This window comes from Phyllopteryx taeniolatus, chromosome 16, assembly GCF_024500385.1.
Source record: "Phyllopteryx taeniolatus isolate TA_2022b chromosome 16, UOR_Ptae_1.2, whole genome shotgun sequence".
NCBI classification, from domain to species: domain Eukaryota; kingdom Metazoa; phylum Chordata; class Actinopteri; order Syngnathiformes; family Syngnathidae; genus Phyllopteryx; species Phyllopteryx taeniolatus.
This window is the reverse complement of record NC_084517.1, coordinates 16,526,520-16,545,610: the sequence shown is the minus strand read 5'-3', so window position 1 is coordinate 16,545,610 and position 19,091 is coordinate 16,526,520. Positions and strand designations below refer to the sequence as shown.

At 42.0% G+C, this 19,091-nt stretch overlaps 1 protein-coding gene and 1 long non-coding RNA gene across 2 annotated transcripts in view; one reads left to right on the top strand and one right to left on the bottom strand.

The window, feature by feature from the left end:
* The first annotated feature begins 766 nt into the window (after window positions 1-766).
* On the top strand, window positions 767-16,819 carry eftud2 (elongation factor Tu GTP binding domain containing 2). Its single transcript, XM_061748666.1, has 28 exons — window positions 767-915; window positions 1,872-1,990; window positions 2,060-2,222; window positions 2,860-2,938; window positions 4,205-4,280; window positions 4,390-4,455; window positions 4,533-4,568; window positions 5,109-5,199; window positions 5,260-5,342; window positions 5,419-5,585; window positions 5,664-5,788; window positions 5,856-5,919; window positions 5,993-6,083; window positions 6,169-6,304; window positions 6,729-6,856; window positions 7,265-7,458; window positions 7,545-7,656; window positions 7,731-7,871; window positions 7,941-8,042; window positions 8,119-8,201; window positions 8,826-8,912; window positions 9,604-9,730; window positions 10,406-10,493; window positions 11,276-11,394; window positions 11,670-11,764; window positions 11,832-11,985; window positions 16,448-16,555; window positions 16,643-16,819. Exons 2-28 carry the CDS (start codon window positions 1,883-1,885, stop codon window positions 16,736-16,738), a joined length of 2,919 nt encoding a protein of 972 aa, XP_061604650.1. The 5' UTR covers window positions 767-915; window positions 1,872-1,882; the 3' UTR covers window positions 16,739-16,819.
* The window catches only part of LOC133465655 (uncharacterized), a 37,118-nt gene continuing 34,766 nt past the window's right edge, over window positions 16,740-19,091 (bottom strand). The window contains exon 4 of the long non-coding RNA XR_009784705.1: window positions 16,740-18,387. This is a non-coding gene — a long non-coding RNA (uncharacterized LOC133465655). The remainder of the gene's footprint in view (window positions 18,388-19,091) is intronic.

Genomic DNA, 19,091 nt, shown 5'->3' with positions numbered 1-19,091 from the left:
TTCGCAAATGTTTCAAAATAGTTCCTTCATACCAAGATCCCACAAGATGGCGGCAAAAGTCATGTGATCATTTTATCGCTTTGGCCTGAGCACAAAAATACTCGATAGGTGAGTTTTTCAGCGAATAACAGAGGAGAAGTTACAAGATAAAAATTGTGAATACCCAACAGCGGAAGGCATCCTGAAGGACAGCGGCTGCGGAGAAACGATCGACTCGGCTCAGTTTGTGATGAGGCCCAATCTACTGCTGTTGAGCGCCACGTAGGCATCCTCATGAAAAAGTAACAATGATGTCATGTCATAGGGAATAATGGAAACAAAAATAATCTGATCCAGGTTGGACATCCTAAAAGTTGACTGGGTTGATTGGTTTCTCTGTAACAGTGAAGAAAAATTGCAGTGGAGGTAGCCCTTTATAATTATTGCCTTTATTTGTCTGAAATGCATGTAAATGTATAGTGTAAAACGTAAAATGCAAAACTTCAAAACATCTTCAAATGTAGCTTAGCTAAAAATCACACCATAATAATTAAAAAAAAGTCCATGCCACCAAAGTTTCTGAAGATTTTAGATGGAAAATCAAACCAAAAGTAAAGTTTTAGCAAAAAAAAACAAAAAAAAAACATACATTGTATTTCTTTGGATGAAAGTAAATAAGTAAACTTATTTTAAAGTCAACTTTAAAAAGTTTGTGAATTGCATTCTACAACCTACCGCAGTTAAAATGGGGGCGATAACGATCGGGTGTGATCGCTTATTTCGCTTTTCAACCAAGAGAAGAAGAAAAAAGAACGGAAGTGGCGTTTCTCGCGCATGGCGCTGTTTAGATAATAGATTTCCCTGCTAAAAGCCGAACGAATTTATCAAAATCATTTTGGGAATAGTACTTTATTTCTTCGCTGTCGCACAATACAGGTGAGTGTTTCTGCATCATCGGCGTCGCAGTCGATCGTCGTAAGTCAGCATTATCGTGGTACAACCTTAACGTAACGCGAACGTTTTCCCTGGTGTCATTCATTCTTTGCCCTGCTAGCCGGCTAGCATGCTAATAATGAACTAAAACCATATTGCTAATGCATACGCGCGAAATATAGGTCTAGACTTTCACAGTCGTTCACAAGACTCTTTCTTATTTGGCTTATAAATATTGCATCTAAAATGTACTCTAATAGCAACACTGCAAGCTAAGTTAGCATGAGCCGTTTAGCCATTAAACTTGCCTAAATTACAAAGTAGGTTTGTGTGCAAAATTTCAAATGTTAATTGATTTACATGAGAGCAGCATTATCAGGTAGATCTTTAAAAGTGATTCCAGTGATATAAGTATCATTTTCCAATGTTAAATATTAAGAAAGTTAAATCTGAGTTTCAAACTTCCATAACTTTCTTAATCTCCTATCTTATTTGAAAAAGATTGGTATCATTGGAAAGCTTGTTAAACACCGAAACAGACAGCATGTAATAATGATGTTAATTATTATTATTTTATATTGTGGCACTCAAAACATAGGTAGAAAAAAAAGTTAAAATACATAGTGGAATAAATACAACCCAGTTAAGAGGAATTAGTAGTTGATTAAATTTGGAAGTGTCAGAAAATCTGAGCCATCTGTACAAATTTGGAAGTGTCAGAAAATCTGAGCCATCTGTACAAGTTGGATAACATCACAACCACAAAAAAAATACGATCTGTACAACTAATGTTAAATAATAATTAAATATTCAATTGGACACCTAAACCTAATGAATTATAGTCTTCTCTATTGTAAGTCAGCTTCAGTTTTGTTATACACTTGTTACAGAGCCATTGTATTTATATTGTGTATGTGTCTCATATTTACGTTTAATCAACACATGACTTTTTGGTCAAGTTCTCTGTCAAATGGAGGCTGATCTGTATGATGAATTTGGCACCTACATCGGACCCGCGCTGGACTCTGATGACGACGACGAGAACGACTTGGATGCAGAGGACCGAGACGCAGATGAGGTGTTGTATAGCTCTGTTTTGACTGTGTATTTAAACATTTTTGAAATAACGTGTCATTTTCTTGTGCAGGGGGACGAGGACGATGACGACGAGCCGGCCGATGCTGAGGAGGACGTGCCCGGCATGGAAGTGGTGCTGCACGAGGATAAAAAGTACTATCCGACTGCCGAGGAGGTGTACGGGCCGGAAGTGGAAACCATCGTCCAGGAGGAAGACACACAACCTCTCACAGGTTGGTAAACCTAATGAAATTCAATACAACATTCATAAACCAGCCCTAGAGACATGTTTCTGGGCAAATTAACCTGTTTCGCATTTTTTAAAAGTAGAGAAAAAAATTATTTTTGAAATGTAAAGTAAAACGTCTTCTGCTGGCCTTATATTGGTTATTTAATTTTTTTAAATGTGTATATATATGTATGTGTGTGTGTGTGTTATATTTGACATATATGTTGTTAACATTTGCAAACAACCCCCCCATACATACTATATGGCAGCAACACCAGGGCCTTAAAAGGCAGCGTAAATGTTTTTAATTCATACAATTTCTGTCTGTACAAAAATGATAAAAATATATATACAAATATATTTCTATTTAATTGAACTAACTGAGTAGGCAGCATGAAAATTTTTGGTGTACCGGAAAAAAAAAACAAAGGAAAGTAAATGAAACAAATCAACCTTAGTCAAGGTAAGGCTCAGTTTTGACTTTACGACATGTTTATTATTGTGCTTGTATTGGTGCTTTGGCCACTGGCTGGTATTGGATTGCACCTAATGAAGTGTATTATATGTAAATGTACTTTTTGATTCTTTTTCAACATCTATTATTTTCTGTACTTTTAATACTTGTTTTGCCGTTTCATTAGAGCCCATCATCAAGCCGGTGCGACACAAGCAGTTCACGCTGATGGAGCAGGAGTTACCAGCCACCGTTTACGACATGGAGTGAGTAATCGCACACAGGGCTACAACAAATTATTCAAATAATTTGATTACCAAAAAGGTTAAGCATAATCTCTACCAAAAGCTTCGCAGTGATCGTTTGTTACTGGAAGCGTATGTCGAAAATAATTTGGCACGATGGCGCCCAGCCAGGAGGAAAAAGTGCATAAAAGAGGATGCCCAAAGTTTGGGATCGTTTTACATCAAAAAAAGAAGAAAGTGCAATGTAAATAACTCACATACCACAACAGCACATCTATGATTGTCAACACAAGGCATCAATGTGAGTTAATTTAGTATATAGCCTACCACTGCTGCTAGTTAGAATGTATTATAATGTTCACACAAGTGATCAAAGATAAACACAGCCTCCGGTGCACTTTCAATCGCTTTACAGAACAAACGGTAAAAAAATAAAAACTTTATAAGTGGGGGTGTAACAATTTGTTTTAGCTACAATTCGATTGTTGTCACGATTCGTGGTTGCTGATTCGATTCAAGGGCGCTATTGGTTCATTTAGAATGATACGATCTGAAACAATTCAGTGGCTGGAAAGCGATTCAGTAACTTTTTGGGCAAAAAGTCATTTAGTGTGACTGTGAAATAAATAGCTGCATGCTGGACAGTGCAGGTGAGATTTCTTAGATTCTTGTTGTTTTTTTTTTGTTTTAATTATTATTTTTTTAAATATTTTTAAATTTTTTGGTCCCGGTGGAGCTTTGAAGCAGAAATTCTGCTTCAACTTATTTTTTTAAGTTGAATTATTCGTTACCTATTTATTTATTTTTATTTTGACCAGCCCTAGAAGCTTGGCTACCTCTTAGCTTATCTTGTAACTCACTACATTGCAGTTGCAAACCCTGTGTTTCATTTTTATCATGGTGAATGACTTGTCTGACACTTAATGTAAGCATTCGACACAAGCAGTTGCTCCTCTATTTGTGTCTGGCAACACCGCAAGTTTCAGCAAGCTTACTGATTAGCTATCGATCTCTTTCATGTCACAATCACCGAGTGGATGGCTCAGCCCAACTCGGTGTTGACCACACACAAGGATTTGCTACTGTAAATATTTGAAAAGGTGTAACATTTAAGGTTCTCGATGGCTTTCCAAGCGGTTTGGGGAGAAAAAAACCTCTTAAAACACATCCCACACATGATAATCATTTGATCAGAAGGGAGGGAAAATGCTCAGATTCGTCCCGCTTGTCGGTATATGTGTGCATGGCTTTGGGGATCTCCAACTGTCATGTTACTCCTCCCGCCAGATTTCTCGCCGACCTGATGGATAGTCCCGAACTGATCCGTAACGTCACCCTGTGTGGTCACCTCCACCACGGCAAAGTGAGATTCTGTCCGCCATCTGTGTGTCCTCCTCTGTGGCACTTTGCCCAGTGAAGCATATGTTCCCTAAGATGAACCCAACATAACATGTCGTCATTTTCCTTTACAGACCTGCTTCGTGGACTGTCTGATTGAGCAGACCCACCCAGAGATCAGGAAGAGAGACGACATAGACGTGAGTGTGCCGTACGTGAAAATAGCTCGCCTAAATTTGCGTAAAATGACTAACACCAGGCCTCATGACTCTTTCAGCTCCGGTACACAGACATCCTCTTTACTGAACAGGAGGTGAGTGTGCCATATTAGCATAAAACCCTCACACATGTGGAAATATGAATAATACAGAGGCATCTCTTAATGATGATAAAAATCTAAACCTTGTGTTAATGCAGTAGTTCCTCATAAAGTGGTCAGCTGTTTACTTAGTTGCAGACAGTACCATGTATCTATTAGGGGAAATGGTTTATTCAGGGGGACGCATATAGTTATTGAGCATTTTGTTATAATTCTACATACATTAGCCCACCACGACAACCATGCATCTGCATGCGGCCCTGCTCAGCAAGTCCACTGCTTCGTAAGCCGCTGGGTCTTGCCGTGAGCGACATAGTTAAGAACTTAAAGTCACTGGATGGTTGTAATTTCATGACACATGCTATTATCAGTCATGGTAAAGATCATTCCAGCCCCCTAGTGGGGGAAAAAGACTGGATGCCGCACCCGGCGGTTAATTGAGGCACGGTGTGTCTATTACAGAGCAGGCCACTATTTGAGGGGATATCCATCCAGTCACTATGACTCAAATATAGTGTTTTGTCTATTTCCCAGAGAGGCGTGGGCATCAAGAGCACACCTGTCACAATGGTCCTGCCCGACTCCAGGGGCAAATCCTACCTGTTGAACATCATGGACACACCAGGTACTCCTTTTCGTTTTGTGACGTCAACATCAGAAAGCAAACGTTTCTTATTCCTAACAGGTCACGTCAACTTCTCCGATGAGGTCACATCCAGCATCCGCATCTCGGACGGCGTCGTCCTCTTCATCGACGCGGCCGAAGGAGTACGTAGTGTCGTAGTAGCGGTAGCCATTTTGGGAGACGTTCACGGACACGTGACTCACTGTTGTCGTCAACCAGGTGATGCTGAACACGGAGCGCCTGATCAAGCACGCTGTCCAGGAGCGCATGGCCATCACCATCTGCATCAACAAGGTGGACCGGCTCATCGTGGAGCTCAAACTGCCCCCTACTGACGCCTACTACAAACTTCGCCATATTGTGGACGAGGTCAACGGTCTTCTCAAGTAAGTGGCAGTCGCCCGCACAACATAAACCTCCCGTGACGACGCGGAGTGTTCATTTGTCCCGCTTTCCCCCTTCAGCACATACTCCACCGACGAGAACTTAGTGGTTTCTCCCCTCCTGGGAAACGTATGCTTCGCTAGCTCCCAGTACAGCATCTGTTTCACCCTGGGCTCCTTTGCAAAGATCTACGCGGATACTTACGGTGAGCCGACTGCACATAAACACTTTAACAAGCCTCTTATCTCATGAGTGTGTGTCTTTGTTTGCAGGTGACATCAATTACACTGAGTTTTCCAAGAGGCTCTGGGGGGACATTTATTTCAATCCCAAAACGTGAGTGTTTCCACAATATTTTTCGATTTAATGTATGTTTTGTCATGTTTTTTATTCTTTTTGTGTCATTCAGGCGCAAGTTCACTAAGAAAGCTCCCACCAGTAACTCCCAGCGCAGTTTTGTGGAGTTTGTCCTAGAGCCACTCTACAAAATCCTTTCACAGGTTAGATACAAAATCCTCCACAAGAATGTTCAATGCACACGGGGTCCAATCAAACCACATTTCCTCACACCGTCTCTTTGTTTAGGTGGTCGGGGATGTGGACACGTCCCTTCCCAGGGTTCTGGATGAACTGGGGGTCCACCTGAGCAAAGAAGAACTGAAGTTGAACATCAGGCCGCTATTGAGGCTGGTGTGCAACCGCTTTTTTGGAGACTTCACCGGTACGTCACACTTTTTTTTTTTTTCTTAGAAAGCCGGCCTTTTAATTAACATATTGTGAATTTCTTTTACAGTCCCTCTGTTTTTTGTGTGTGTGTGTGTTTAACAACTACATTTAGCTACTTTCTGACCCTTCTAACTATTATTCAAAAAAGCAACTCTCAACAAATGTGAGGTGTTATTGGCAACGTCTGGAGACTCGGGGACTCCCTTCAGAGTAGATGTTCACCCTTCCGTGTCCAGACTGCAAGTGAATGCCACTTGCACAAAACCACGACTGACCAATTTAACCAATCCGCCACAAAAGATTTACTTAATTTGACACTTGATCGGTGGGCAGGCATTTCAGAAACCCCAAATCGTTCAAATATGACTTAAGCTAACAATACAGTATGTGTCACCTTAACTCTGATCTGTTCTCTGCAGGCTTGGTGGACATGTGCGTGCAGCACATCCCCTCGCCACAGGATGGCGCCCGGAACAAGATAGAGCACACCTACACTGGCGGTCTGGACTCAGACCTTGGGGAGGCCATGACTGAGTGTGACCCTGAAGTGAGTTTTTATGAGCAAACGATAAAGGACCCATCACTCTATTACCTTAAGGATAAACAGTAATCACCACAGGGACAAAAGTATTATGACATGTCCCTGAATCTTAATTTTTCATCTAAAGAAGATGTCTTGGATAATTGTCTGCTTCCATCTTTGTGGGAACAGCGTAGGGAAGGCTCTTTGTGCATAAAGGCATGCTTTGGCGGGTTTGATCTGGAAGAACAAGGCCATAAAATACCATTGGGATGAACTAGAACAGAGACTGTATGCCACATTTTCTTCACTTTTCAATTGCTGGCCATGTGTCACAATACTTTTGTACATATAGTGCCCATTAACAACTGTTAAAAGTTTATTTAAAGACTCGCCAAAGCTCTTAGTCAGTAACATTAACATTCTTTTGTGCAGGGTCCTCTGATGTGCCACACCACCAAGATGTACAGCACCGAGGACGGCGTTCAGTTCCACGCTTTTGGCCGCGTGCTGAGCGGGACCATGCAGGCGGGCCAGCCTGTCAAGGTGTTGGGCGAAAACTACACCCTGGAGGATGAGGAGGATTCCCAAGTCTGCACCGTCGGCCGGCTCTGGATTTCCGTCGCCAGGTACGCCTCGAGGATCTGGACTTTTTATTTATTTATTTATTTTTTTAAAAAATATAAATAGTCTTGTCTCTTCTGCTTTTTTGAAGATATCAAATTGAAGTGAATCGAGTTCCTGCCGGGAACTGGGTCCTTATCGAAGGATGTGACCAGCCCATTGTCAAAACAGCCACTATCACAGAGCCCCGAGGGAACGAGGAGGTCAGACTCCCAACAAATGGCGGTAAAGCCTTAAAATGAACGCCTGCTTCATCAACTTCTCTGTCTCGCACCAGGCTCAGATTTTCAGACCGTTGAAGTTCAATACAGCGTCTGTGATTAAAATCGCAGTGGAGCCCGTTAACCCATCAGAGCTGCCCAAAATGTTGGATGGACTGCGGAAGGTCAACAAGAGTTACCCCTCCCTCACCACAAAGGTGCGTCACACCAGTTGAGGAGGTGCACGTCTCTAGAAAGTGCAGGTGGCTTCATGTGTGTTTTGATAGGTGGAGGAGTCTGGAGAGCACGTCATCTTGGGCACAGGGGAGCTCTACCTGGATTGTGTTATGCACGACCTGCGCAAGATGTACTCTGAGATCGACATTAAAGTATTTAAAATCATTTTTGTTGTAATATTTCCCCGTTTTGTTTTGTTTGTGATACAGTTCTTCTTCCTGTCTGCAGGTTGCCGACCCGGTCGTGACTTTCTGCGAAACAGTCGTGGAGACGTCGTCTTTAAAGTGTTTTGCTGAGACTCCAAATAAAAAGTTAGTATTGGGTAAATGTGCTGCAAAATGTAATACAAGAAATCTGTCTGTCTGTAATTTGCAGTGGTGTATGAGAAAGTCGTCATATGCGAAGATGCTCTTCAAGCTGCAGTCAGTGTTAAAGGAGACATTATGCATTATTTTCACAGTTTATGACAGTACCTAGGTGTCTTGATAACATGCTTGTGACATGCCTTTGTCAAAATACCCCAAGGATAAAGAATTACAGCACACGTAGTGAACATACCAGTGGTGGCCTTTCACACATTCTTCTGAACTGGCAGATGATAAAATATGGACATGGTTGTTTAATTTTGTCTCTTGCTGGGTAGTCACTGCAGAGTCTCAACTATTTCTATACAAGGCATTAAAGTCATTTTTTAAAAAATTACTACCTCACCTGACTGTCAATCAAAATTGAACGTCATTATCTATTGTAAAAGCATAATTTTTGTTCTAATACTGGATCTCATTAGGTATGCCTGAACGTGTGGCCGGTGAGCTTTATGTTATCATAGAATTAAAAAAGAGTTGCCGTCAGGGTTGGCCTCGCCGCCTCCTCCCCGTCTAGCCGGTGTTGTCAGAGCAAGTGATTGACAGGTGACTGCGTCTTGCCATTGGCAGGAACAAGATCACCATGATCGCTGAGCCCTTGGAGAAGGGGTTAGCCGAGGACATCGAGAACGAGGTGGTGCAGATTACTTGGAACAGGTATGACGCCGGCCATCTCGCAGCTTCCACACATCGTGTTATCCCATGATGAATTAAAAGGGCCGAGTTGTAATGTTGGACATACCGCAAGACATTCGCGTAACGGCTCCCGAGACGTCGCCATATTTCTTCTTTATTCCTCAGTTAGCGGGTGACAAATGCGCCAGGCATGCAGGAGTGACCATTTGCTCTTTTAATTAAAAGCCATGATGGAAAAATGTACGACGACTCAATATTCTTTTTAATTTTTAAGTGACGTGCCACAGCCTGATGACTTTTAATTCAGTGGAGTGTGTGTTTTTTCTGGAATTGCATTTAATTCAAATGATGTTTTTTATAGGGCATTTCTCTTGTGGACTATTTGGACAGAAAATAAAATATGTTGTGCAGTGTTTGGTGAAAAGAACGTGGACCTCTTTTAAATTGCCTCCTCGCTGTATTGATCAGCTCACTTACGCTAATTGAAAATGCTCTGAAAGCACATATGAGATTTCCTCTCCCTGTGATACGTGTGTGTGAGGTTGTGCAGGTGCGGCGGTGCCACAAAAGCGACACACTTCACACCCTATTAGACCGAACCTCTTCCTCTTCCATTAACCTCTCTGCCCGCCCCAATCAACCAATCTCCTTTATGTTACAGCTGACACTTCACGCAAAGCACCTTTCTTAACCCCAACCTCTTCTCCTCCAGGAAGAAGCTGGGAGAGTTTTTCCAGACAAAGTACGACTGGGATCTGCTGGCCGCCAGATCCATCTGGGCCTTCGGACCTGACACAACGGGGCCCAACATCCTGGTGGACGACACGCTGCCTTCGGAGGTTAGACTTACTTGGAGGCAACTGAGACTTCTGAGGAGACGTCATACATTTTTTGCACATTTTACAACAGCTCCCAGGTGTCTTAATATTATGTCTGTGGCATGCTTTTGGTCAAATTATGGGGGCGGTTATTATAAAAATTAACCAGAAACATTTTCAGGAATTGGCTTGACAGGTGGGCAGGCACTCAACAGATTCAAGCAATTAAAAAGTCAATTTTACTTCAAACTTCACATTTTGGATTGTCGTAGCTAAAAGGTGCTCATGTTTTATCCAAGGGAACTAAATACAATAAGAACCAGCATTAGCGCTACAAACTTGACAAGGACTTGAGTACGTTCAGTGGAAGTTTCCTTGAGCAATCTAGATCGGATCTTGATTAAACTGACAATCACATTGGACAGATGTAATAATGTATGTTCTCGATATTTCCCCTTATAAAACAATTTGGCTTTTTAATTTTGTCATCAATGTGTGGATTCTCACTGGAAGCTAAGAGAGAAGAAGAAAATCCAGATTAATGTATCAATAACTGTAGACAGGAAGTAGCACAGAAGCTAGTATACGCTCAGACACTGTTAACCACTAGCTATCGTGCATTTATCGGCTACTGTAGCTACAGCAGTTATGACATTTTTTTTTTCCAATTCTGTGTGTTGTTGTTGTGCTTGACAGGTGGACAAGGCACTGCTGGGCTCGGTGAAAGACAGCATCGTTCAGGGTTTCCAGTGGGGCACCAGGGAGGGCCCTCTGTGTGATGAGCGTAAGGCCCATTGCTCTTTGAAGCTGGACTTAGCCCGCGGCACTTGAAAATATATTTTTTTTATTTAACCTCGCACTACAGACGTAGCTAAACCGAGAACGACAATCCGTATCAAGATGTTTTCCTTCTCGTCTTGGGCAGCTAATTCTAAAGACAAAACTTAGAATAAAGAATTTTACGTAAAAAAATAAATTAAAAAAAAGACAGTGTAGATGTAGACATCCTTCGAACATTTGTACATTGACGTTCATCCATTTTGTAGAGGTTCATACAGGTGAAAATCTACTATGTTTGGGAAATCTAGTTGTAACTACTTCAACTGTGCCACCACCCGGCACAAGGAAACCCGAGTACAGAGTGGAAACCCACGCAAAAGTAGGGAGAAATTGCAGCTTTCGCTTCGCACAGGAAGGCCTGAGCAGAGATTCCAACCCATGACCTCTCAACTGTGAGGCAGATGTGCGAGCCACGCATCTACTGTGCTGCCCGTGATCAAATTTATGACACTAAAATACTTCCGATCGTTATAACACTTGAGAGCTGCCAATTGCTGCGCGTTCGTTTCCTATGCCAAACGACAAATGACCTCCGGTGAGACTTCTAATTGATTCAAAAGTGAGTCGGCCGACTTGAAATCCGGCCAGAAACCTGCTGACTTGGCGCAGCGTACGAGCAGCTTTCTCTATACGCACCTCTACTTCACCGGCATATGTGCAAGAGCATTGCCATTGATGATGTATTTTTCCTCCTTGACCTTCTTCTACCTTCTGAATGTCCCTCAGCCATCAGGAACGTCAAGTTCAAGATCCTGGATGCGGTCATCGCTCAAGAGCCGTTGCACCGCGGAGGGGGCCAGGTCATCCCGACCGCCAGGAGGGTGGTGTACTCGGCCTTCCTCATGGTGAGCTCATCGAGGCCCCTGCCCCGGGCCCCCGCCTCAACCAACCCTTCTTCCCGTCTGCCATTAGACTCCTACAGACTCGCTTTCTTTAATGTTCCATTACCCTGATTACACTTTGCATTTTGCTGACGATCGTTCTCTTTAATTACCACGCAGCGACGTTCCTCGCTCATAATTTTTGGCTCGTCTCGTTTTGACCGTGTCAACTATAGCATGTGTAAGCTGCATGTTTACCGTGTTTTTTCTGTTTGTTTGTTTTTTTGTGTACGTTCCAGGCCACTCCAAGGTTGATGGAGCCATACTACTTTGTGGAGGTTCAGGCTCCGGCTGATTGCGTCTCCGCCGTCTACACGGTGCTCGCCCGGAGGAGGTCGGTTCCAGTCCCGAGTCTTAAGAACTGTGGAGTCGGGATTCACATTGTCGTCGTTGTTTCGCAGAGGTCACGTCACGCAGGACGCGCCCATCCCGGGCTCTCCCCTCTACACCATTAAGGCCTTCATCCCAGCCATCGACTCCTTCGGCTTCGAGACCGACCTTCGCACGCACACGCAGGGGCAGGCCTTTGCTCTGTCCGTCTTCCACCACTGGCAGGTATGAGTGTGACATAAAATTAATTTTATGCCTCAAATAAGCATAGTGACGACACAAACTGTTGTTTTGATCGGGAAGTACAAGGATTATAATGTAGATCCTAAGTAAAACAGTAAAATGACCTTTTTGTAAAATGTTCCTTATTCAAAAACATATTTTTTGTTCATTAAAACAAAAAGCCAGAATGTACAGTATATCTAACACAACATACAGTGTACATACAGGATTTGTTGTGTCTGTTTTGCTTTGTGCTGTCTGATTGGGGTTACCACATTGAATTAATGGAATTGTATGGGAGTTTACCATAATTTGTTTGTGTTTAATTTTGATTATTTATTTTTTTTGTACTAATTATCCCTCAAGGAAAAATACGAGGTGTGTCAAAAGTTGCAGGACTGTAGTATAAAAATATGTTTTCTCCTTTGACGTGGTCCCTCCAGAGTCTTAACACACTATCCCAGCCATCTCTGCCATGCCTTCGTGCAATCCTGGGAGGATTCTTCCAGGATCCTCTGCAACTCCTTCGATACGGCCATCTTGTTGTCATCTACGTCTTGAAAACGGGTCTCTTTTATAACTCCCTTGAGCTTGGGAAAGAGGAAAAAGCTCCAGCGTGGTGATGCCAGGAACTGTCAGATGCTCACGGCATTAAGAGTAGGTGCATTGTCATGGTTAAGCAGCCGCGACTTTTCCTGCCACAACTCTCTCCTCGCGCACTGAACGAAGCAATTGCTGCAAGATTTCTTTGTAGACGTGCTGATTGATCGTCTGGCCCATATTGAATTTATAAATTTAGTATTTGCTGTTTAAAACAACAACAAAAAAAAGTTATGTACAACCTCTATCTATTGTTGTGTTTAGTGAGTTTATATACTCCAGTCAGCCAATCGAAAACAGTACAAAACTTCTTTAGTGCAAGACTGTGAAGCAGCACAGTACGCACACGTGCCAACCCGTGCGCAACAAAAATTTGCCGCGCAGCAGCCCCGCCCCCGCACACGTCACGTACGCCACTCTGCCTCAATCACTGCTGATGTGCGCAGAGTGTTGAGTCATTAAGATTTAAGCCTCGTCTCGGGCTGCCATGTCCGACGTGTTTGTGCGCGCTCTCAGCGGCTGTCGCCCAACATTAAGATCCGCTTAGATGAGATCTGTGCTTATTATGGCAAAGTCCTTCATCTGGAAGCGGTGTAATAAGGTGTCATGTTAGCACCTGAATGCCTCAGTGGGAGCATACAAGAAACAGAATCTATGAAAACTGCTTATGATGTTCACGTGGAAGCTTTAAATTGAAATGTAAGTTTTATGGGTTGTGTGTAACTGATCATAGGGTACCGGTGCATCTCAATAAATTATAATGTAGGGGGAAAAATGTATTTCAGTAGGTCCATTCAAAAAGTGAAACTTGTATAGCTTAATTACACACTGAAATATTATTTCTTGTAATTTTGTTGATTAGTTTTCAGCTGAAGAAATCCCACAATTCACCATCTCACGTAATTATAACAGTACATAAATAATAAAAAAAGAATTGAAATAATTTGTAGAAATTATGTAAGAATCGCCCATGTGAAAACTCCTACCATCGTAATAAAGCTGCATGTTAGTTTCGCTTTTTGAATTGAGCTGTTGAAATAACTGAACTTTTCTAAAATGCACCTATTTATTAGTATATATTGTTGAGTCAGGGCCTGTGTTTTTTTCAGGTCAAATATGAACACTTTCTCCGGGATTCCTTTTTTTCATTGCTGATACGTGACGTTAGTGTTTGCAGTCAGCTGAAATGTAGCGTTTCCTATAAATGGTCGGTCGTAACGCCGTCCCAAAGGAATGATTTATTTCTCCAAACCCGTGTCCTTGTCCCTTAGTAGCCTCCAGCAGCGAGTCACATCATCAGTGGATAGCATGATTACATATTTACTTACTCAGCATCCGTCTTTTCCGGCACCACGGCTTTGGGCAAAACGGACTAGCTAGTATTGATACAGCTGCCACTGGACGACGGTTTGTTTGCCCCATTAAACTCCGTTAGTGTGCTGGTGGTCTGCCAGTGCCAGCTTGTAATCGATGTCAACTTTCTGTTCCGTCCATCTGTTGATTTGCCTTCAGCCTCGCAACTTGATGGTTTCTTCCCATGTGTTATCGCTTCCTGAGGCCAGGAAAACGTTGGGTGTCTTGCCTGGTAGATACTCACTCATTCATTCAGGTCAGACTGAAGTCAACTCAACTTTTTTTTTTTGGGGGGGGGGGGGGGGGGGGGGGGAGTGGTGACGATTGAAGACTCTTTACTTCATAACTCTTTTGGCTCTTGTGACTATTCTGCATATGTGGTAGCCATTCTGTTTCGCTCATTATCCTGTTGGAGGATCCATTATTTTCATAGCTTTCTTACACTGGGCGGCACGTTTAACTCCCAAATACGCTGGATTATCTTGAGATTTCATTGTACCTTTAGCTCGAGAGGATAACGCCTCCTTGTAATGAGCTGGCGGGATTTAAAAAAAAAAATAAAAAAATCCACCTTTTCTCCAAAGGACATTATCTCCAATAGCTTTGTAACTTGCATGTTATTAAATTCCAGTCTTGTCAGTTTCAATTAACTTCAGTGACCATCATGGATTTTTCTTTCTTTCTTTATGTGCCCACAATTTGCCTTGCGTGTGAAACACCTTTTGAGGGTATCTTTTTGCATTACGATAAAATGTGCGCGCAAGAAGAGTGAATTAAGCCATCAATGTCCTATTAGAAAGGGCCATTTCTGAACAGAGGAACTTTTTTAACATCACCCTAAAGTTGGGAAGAGAAGAAGCCTCATGGGAGAGACAGTCCGGTATGTTGTGACAGTATTACCTGACAACGAGACTCATGGCGTGCTTGAGGTTTGTGTGACTCAACAGCCAAATCATCATTTATATAAAAAAAAAAAAAAAAAAAACTCCTTGCTCAATCTGCCAACGTCGTACTGATGCCAGCGCCGGTCACCAGCTGCGCTTGCACATCTCCGCCTCCATCAGTGTGATGGACGCGCTCCTGAGTCAGTGGCAGCAGCGTGATACACTCGCCAATGAATCACATGATAAGCACACACAGACACACAAAAAGGTCCACTCGGCGAGACTGTCAAGCGTTTTTTTTTTTTATACCTCTGATGGATTGTTTCTCAGATTACCCCCCTCAGCTTGATACAAATGAGAAGATTTCCCAAGCGGACCAGATAGATGCATCTTGTGGACATGTAATCTCTCTGGAGGGTGCTTGAAATTCTGATGTTGGCCGATTTTCTGATTCGAATAAGACCACCAAAAAAATGGATGCATCAGAGCTGTAACATGAATCCAGCCTTTCACACCAAACCCAGCAAAGTGAAGAATTGCCTCAACCGTGCACAGCCTCACACAGCGACACGGCATCACCGTGATCAGATAATTAGTTGGCGTCAGCGGCACGCAAAATTTGGTACTTCAAAATAGGGCTCTTGCTGTATAATATTCGGTATCAATTATTCCATTGATTAATTGGATAAATATGTATTTTGCAATAATTTATTGCAAAATGTTTATTTTCCTGACTACTGTTTATTTACTCATTTATTGTTATTGAATAATTAAACAAATCCAAATAAAATAAAAAAAATACTACGCAATATGACACGAGAGGGCGTGATGTTGTGCTCCTCAACCTTTTTGAAACAGAGAGCTACTTCTTGGGTATGGTAATGCGAAGGGCTACTAGTTTCATTTGCTTCAGGTTCAGCTACACGTTAATTACAGGTTATTCATACTATGACTGCAAATAACGATGAATTTGGTCATACATTAATCTCACTAGTACTTTTTTCCCCATAAATTACTCATGATTCAGTTACTGGTTTGGTCCGTAACGTTTCTGAAAATAGGGGAAAATGCTTTCCAAAGTCAAAGCTGATGTTTGAAAATGTCTTATTTTGAATAAATATCTGTCTGCAGAAATCAGAGGATATTTACTGTTGAAAGGCTGTGGGCGGGAGATGTGATTTTCAGGGGTTAAGCATACTTTTCGTCCCGGCTTTCCAGCCATCCCCATAGTGATAGATTCCGTCCCACCTTGGTTACAGCTCTGATACGACCTCCAAAAGCAAAATGTTGGTGACATGATGTGGTCCCCCATGTCCACGCTGTTTTTACAGATCCTATAAAAGTAAGATAATGTCAAAACAGTGACACGGTATCTCCCAAAAAGCTTTTACAGTTTATGCAAAAGATTTTTTTTCTTCTCTTATATAGGCACACAATGTATACACATGTACACGCACGTGTGTGTATTTGTGTGTGTGTGTGTGAGAGAGATTTTGGGCTTAATTACACTTTATAAAACCAGTTTATTTCTTTGCACTCTTCTTTTTACAGTTTACAATACTTTGCTATGTATGCTATGTGAATCACTGTTTTTCCAAAATATATACAACGTATTCTGTATTCTCCAGATTGTTCCCGGTGACCCGCTGGACAAGAGCATCGTGATAAGGCCCTTGGAGCCCCAGCCCGCCCCCCACCTGGCCAGAGAGTTCATGATCAAGACCCGACGACGCAAGGTGAGCTTCTGCTTCTTCTTCACGTTCAGCAGTTGCTTTCCTTTCTTCCGTCATGACTGACGCCCTCCTGTATTGCTTGCGTGGCAGGGTTTGAGCGAGGACGTAAGTATCAGCAAGTTCTTCGACGATCCTATGTTGTTGGAGCTGGCCAAACAAGACGTGGTGCTGAATTATCCCATGTGAGTGCAACTAGAATGCGGCTCAGCCTCTTTATTTCTTTTAAAAAAAAAAAAAAAAAAATCCACAAGTCCATGGACATTCTGATATGCATTCATCATTTTGTATGTCCTTTTATTTTCTATATGTACAGAATATTGTTGTAGAATACACAAAACAACTGAAAACGCTTTTAAAAACATGTTAATTTGAATAACAATAATAAAAAAAAAATCTGTGTTTGAACTTTGTTTCATTTTTTTCGTTTTTACTCAAGAAAATCCCACACTTGATGCCAGTTTGTTGAGTTTAGATATCCATGCAATGACATTACACTAAACCCCACGGGGGATAGGGACCAAGCCCTGCCGCCACCCCCAAAAAAATATTTGTACTTATTTACTTACCTATATTAATAGTTTAAGATGTAGTTATACCACACACTCTGATCCCAAAACACCATTTCAAACTCCTCTTGCAGGATTACCCTTAAAAATATCTTACAGCTTTTTAATAGTCATTCTGCAAATCAAAGCCATACACATGCTGCAAAGACTCTCCTTAACAACCCAGACAAAACATAGCTTCTCCCTGACATATAAATATCTTAAACAGTCGAGATGTACTTCCTGACACCAATTACTACTTTCCTATTAGTCAGGGCTTTTGTGGCATCTTAGGGTATTACAAAAAGAGCACAATGCACCCGAAAGCTGCAAATGGTTGAATTTTTCAGCAAACCCGCCAATAGATGAATTTGTGAATAACAAACACAAATAGGCGCGGGTTCACTGTATATCAACATTTTAACTGCAGAGTTGTTGCCAATTAGGGTATCTCTGTAGTATTTTCCCCACATCAAATCTACAAGATAACGTTTCGTTCCACATTAAAAAAAAAAAAAAAAAAAAAGATACAAAAATCACACATAAGAAATCAAAATGACAAGGATTGGTCAAGCCCATCGAAGTTGCTACATGGGATCTGGATTCAATTTCACAACTTCTGACCTTACAGTACATGAACACAGCAATTTTCATTTCATTTGGTTTACATCGCACAAAGAAATGATATCCGCCCATTAGACATAAACACAAAAAAAAGCTCAAAATATTTGCCAATGGAAGCTGGACAGCAGCTCTTATCCGGCCAAAAACCTTTCGACCGAGGAGTCGCGGCGCGAGGTCGCGTTTCCGGCGATGTTTGGGGAGATCAGCGTGTCCGCTCGCGACACTGTGTGGGCCGTGACTGATGGATAGGCCGACGAATGTACAGAGGCAGGCGGGGACCAAGCCAAAGTCAAGAAGAAAAAAAAAGAGACTGATGCGACATGGCAGAGAAGACACTGAAGCGACATGACTTGCAATGTACATATAAATATTGATACTTTGTTTGGAGTCCTTTGATATACAAGCTACAGAGCTACTGTCCATGTACCTGGGATGTCTACCAAAGAGTTTTACAGTATCTGAACGCACGTGATGTTGATGGATGGACGGACTTGTCTTGACGCCTTCGCAGGACTTCAGAGGGTGTCGGATCGGCTCAGTCTATCGCTCGACACTGACTATACACCCCCATCATGACACCCTATAAGCCGCGTCGGCCTCTGCTGTCCTGTAGGTGATGGCGAGGACAGAATAGGGAACAGTCACGTAGCTGGGGTGAGACTTGGACTGGAGAGGAAGAAATGGGATGGATTTTATTCAAGATGAGAATCAAACAATTCAAAAAAAAAAAAAGCCTCGAGCCTAAAGCCAAATTTCCTTAAACAAAAACATGTCCTTCAAGGCCTGATGTCAAATCTCTTGAAACTTCAGTTCAGGATTGTGGTTTTGGTTTTTTTTCTTTGAGTTTTGATTTTGTGTTTTGTCACCCCATAAAGTAGGGGTGTCAAACTCATTTTTATCATGGGCCACATTGTAGATTTACGCCTCAGAGGGCTATGTCTGTGATACATAAATATATAATCGCCTCATCATACTATTATGTTCTCAAAGTTTCTTTCTTTATTCCACCAAATGGCTTTTTGAGTTGTTTTCTTTTTTTTTTTTTACCTGGTTGAGGGGTTTAGACCAGGGGAGGTCGCCAAGCTTTATCAACTGGGGGCCCGTGAATCACTTTAAGACTTAAGTTAACATCGATATTTGAATTCAACAGCCGTCAATGGCAGTGAATGAGTTAAGGCCTATACAAATAAAAACTAAAACATGATGACATATACAGTGGTGCCTTAAGAAACAAGTGACACCACTAACAAATGTTTAAAGATACGCGTGGTCATTTGCTAGATCTATTTTGCTTTGATTTTTTTTTAGCAAAAACCTGCGCGCAGTGGTTTGGCAGATAGAAATAGTGAACAATTCTTCCCAAAAAAAAA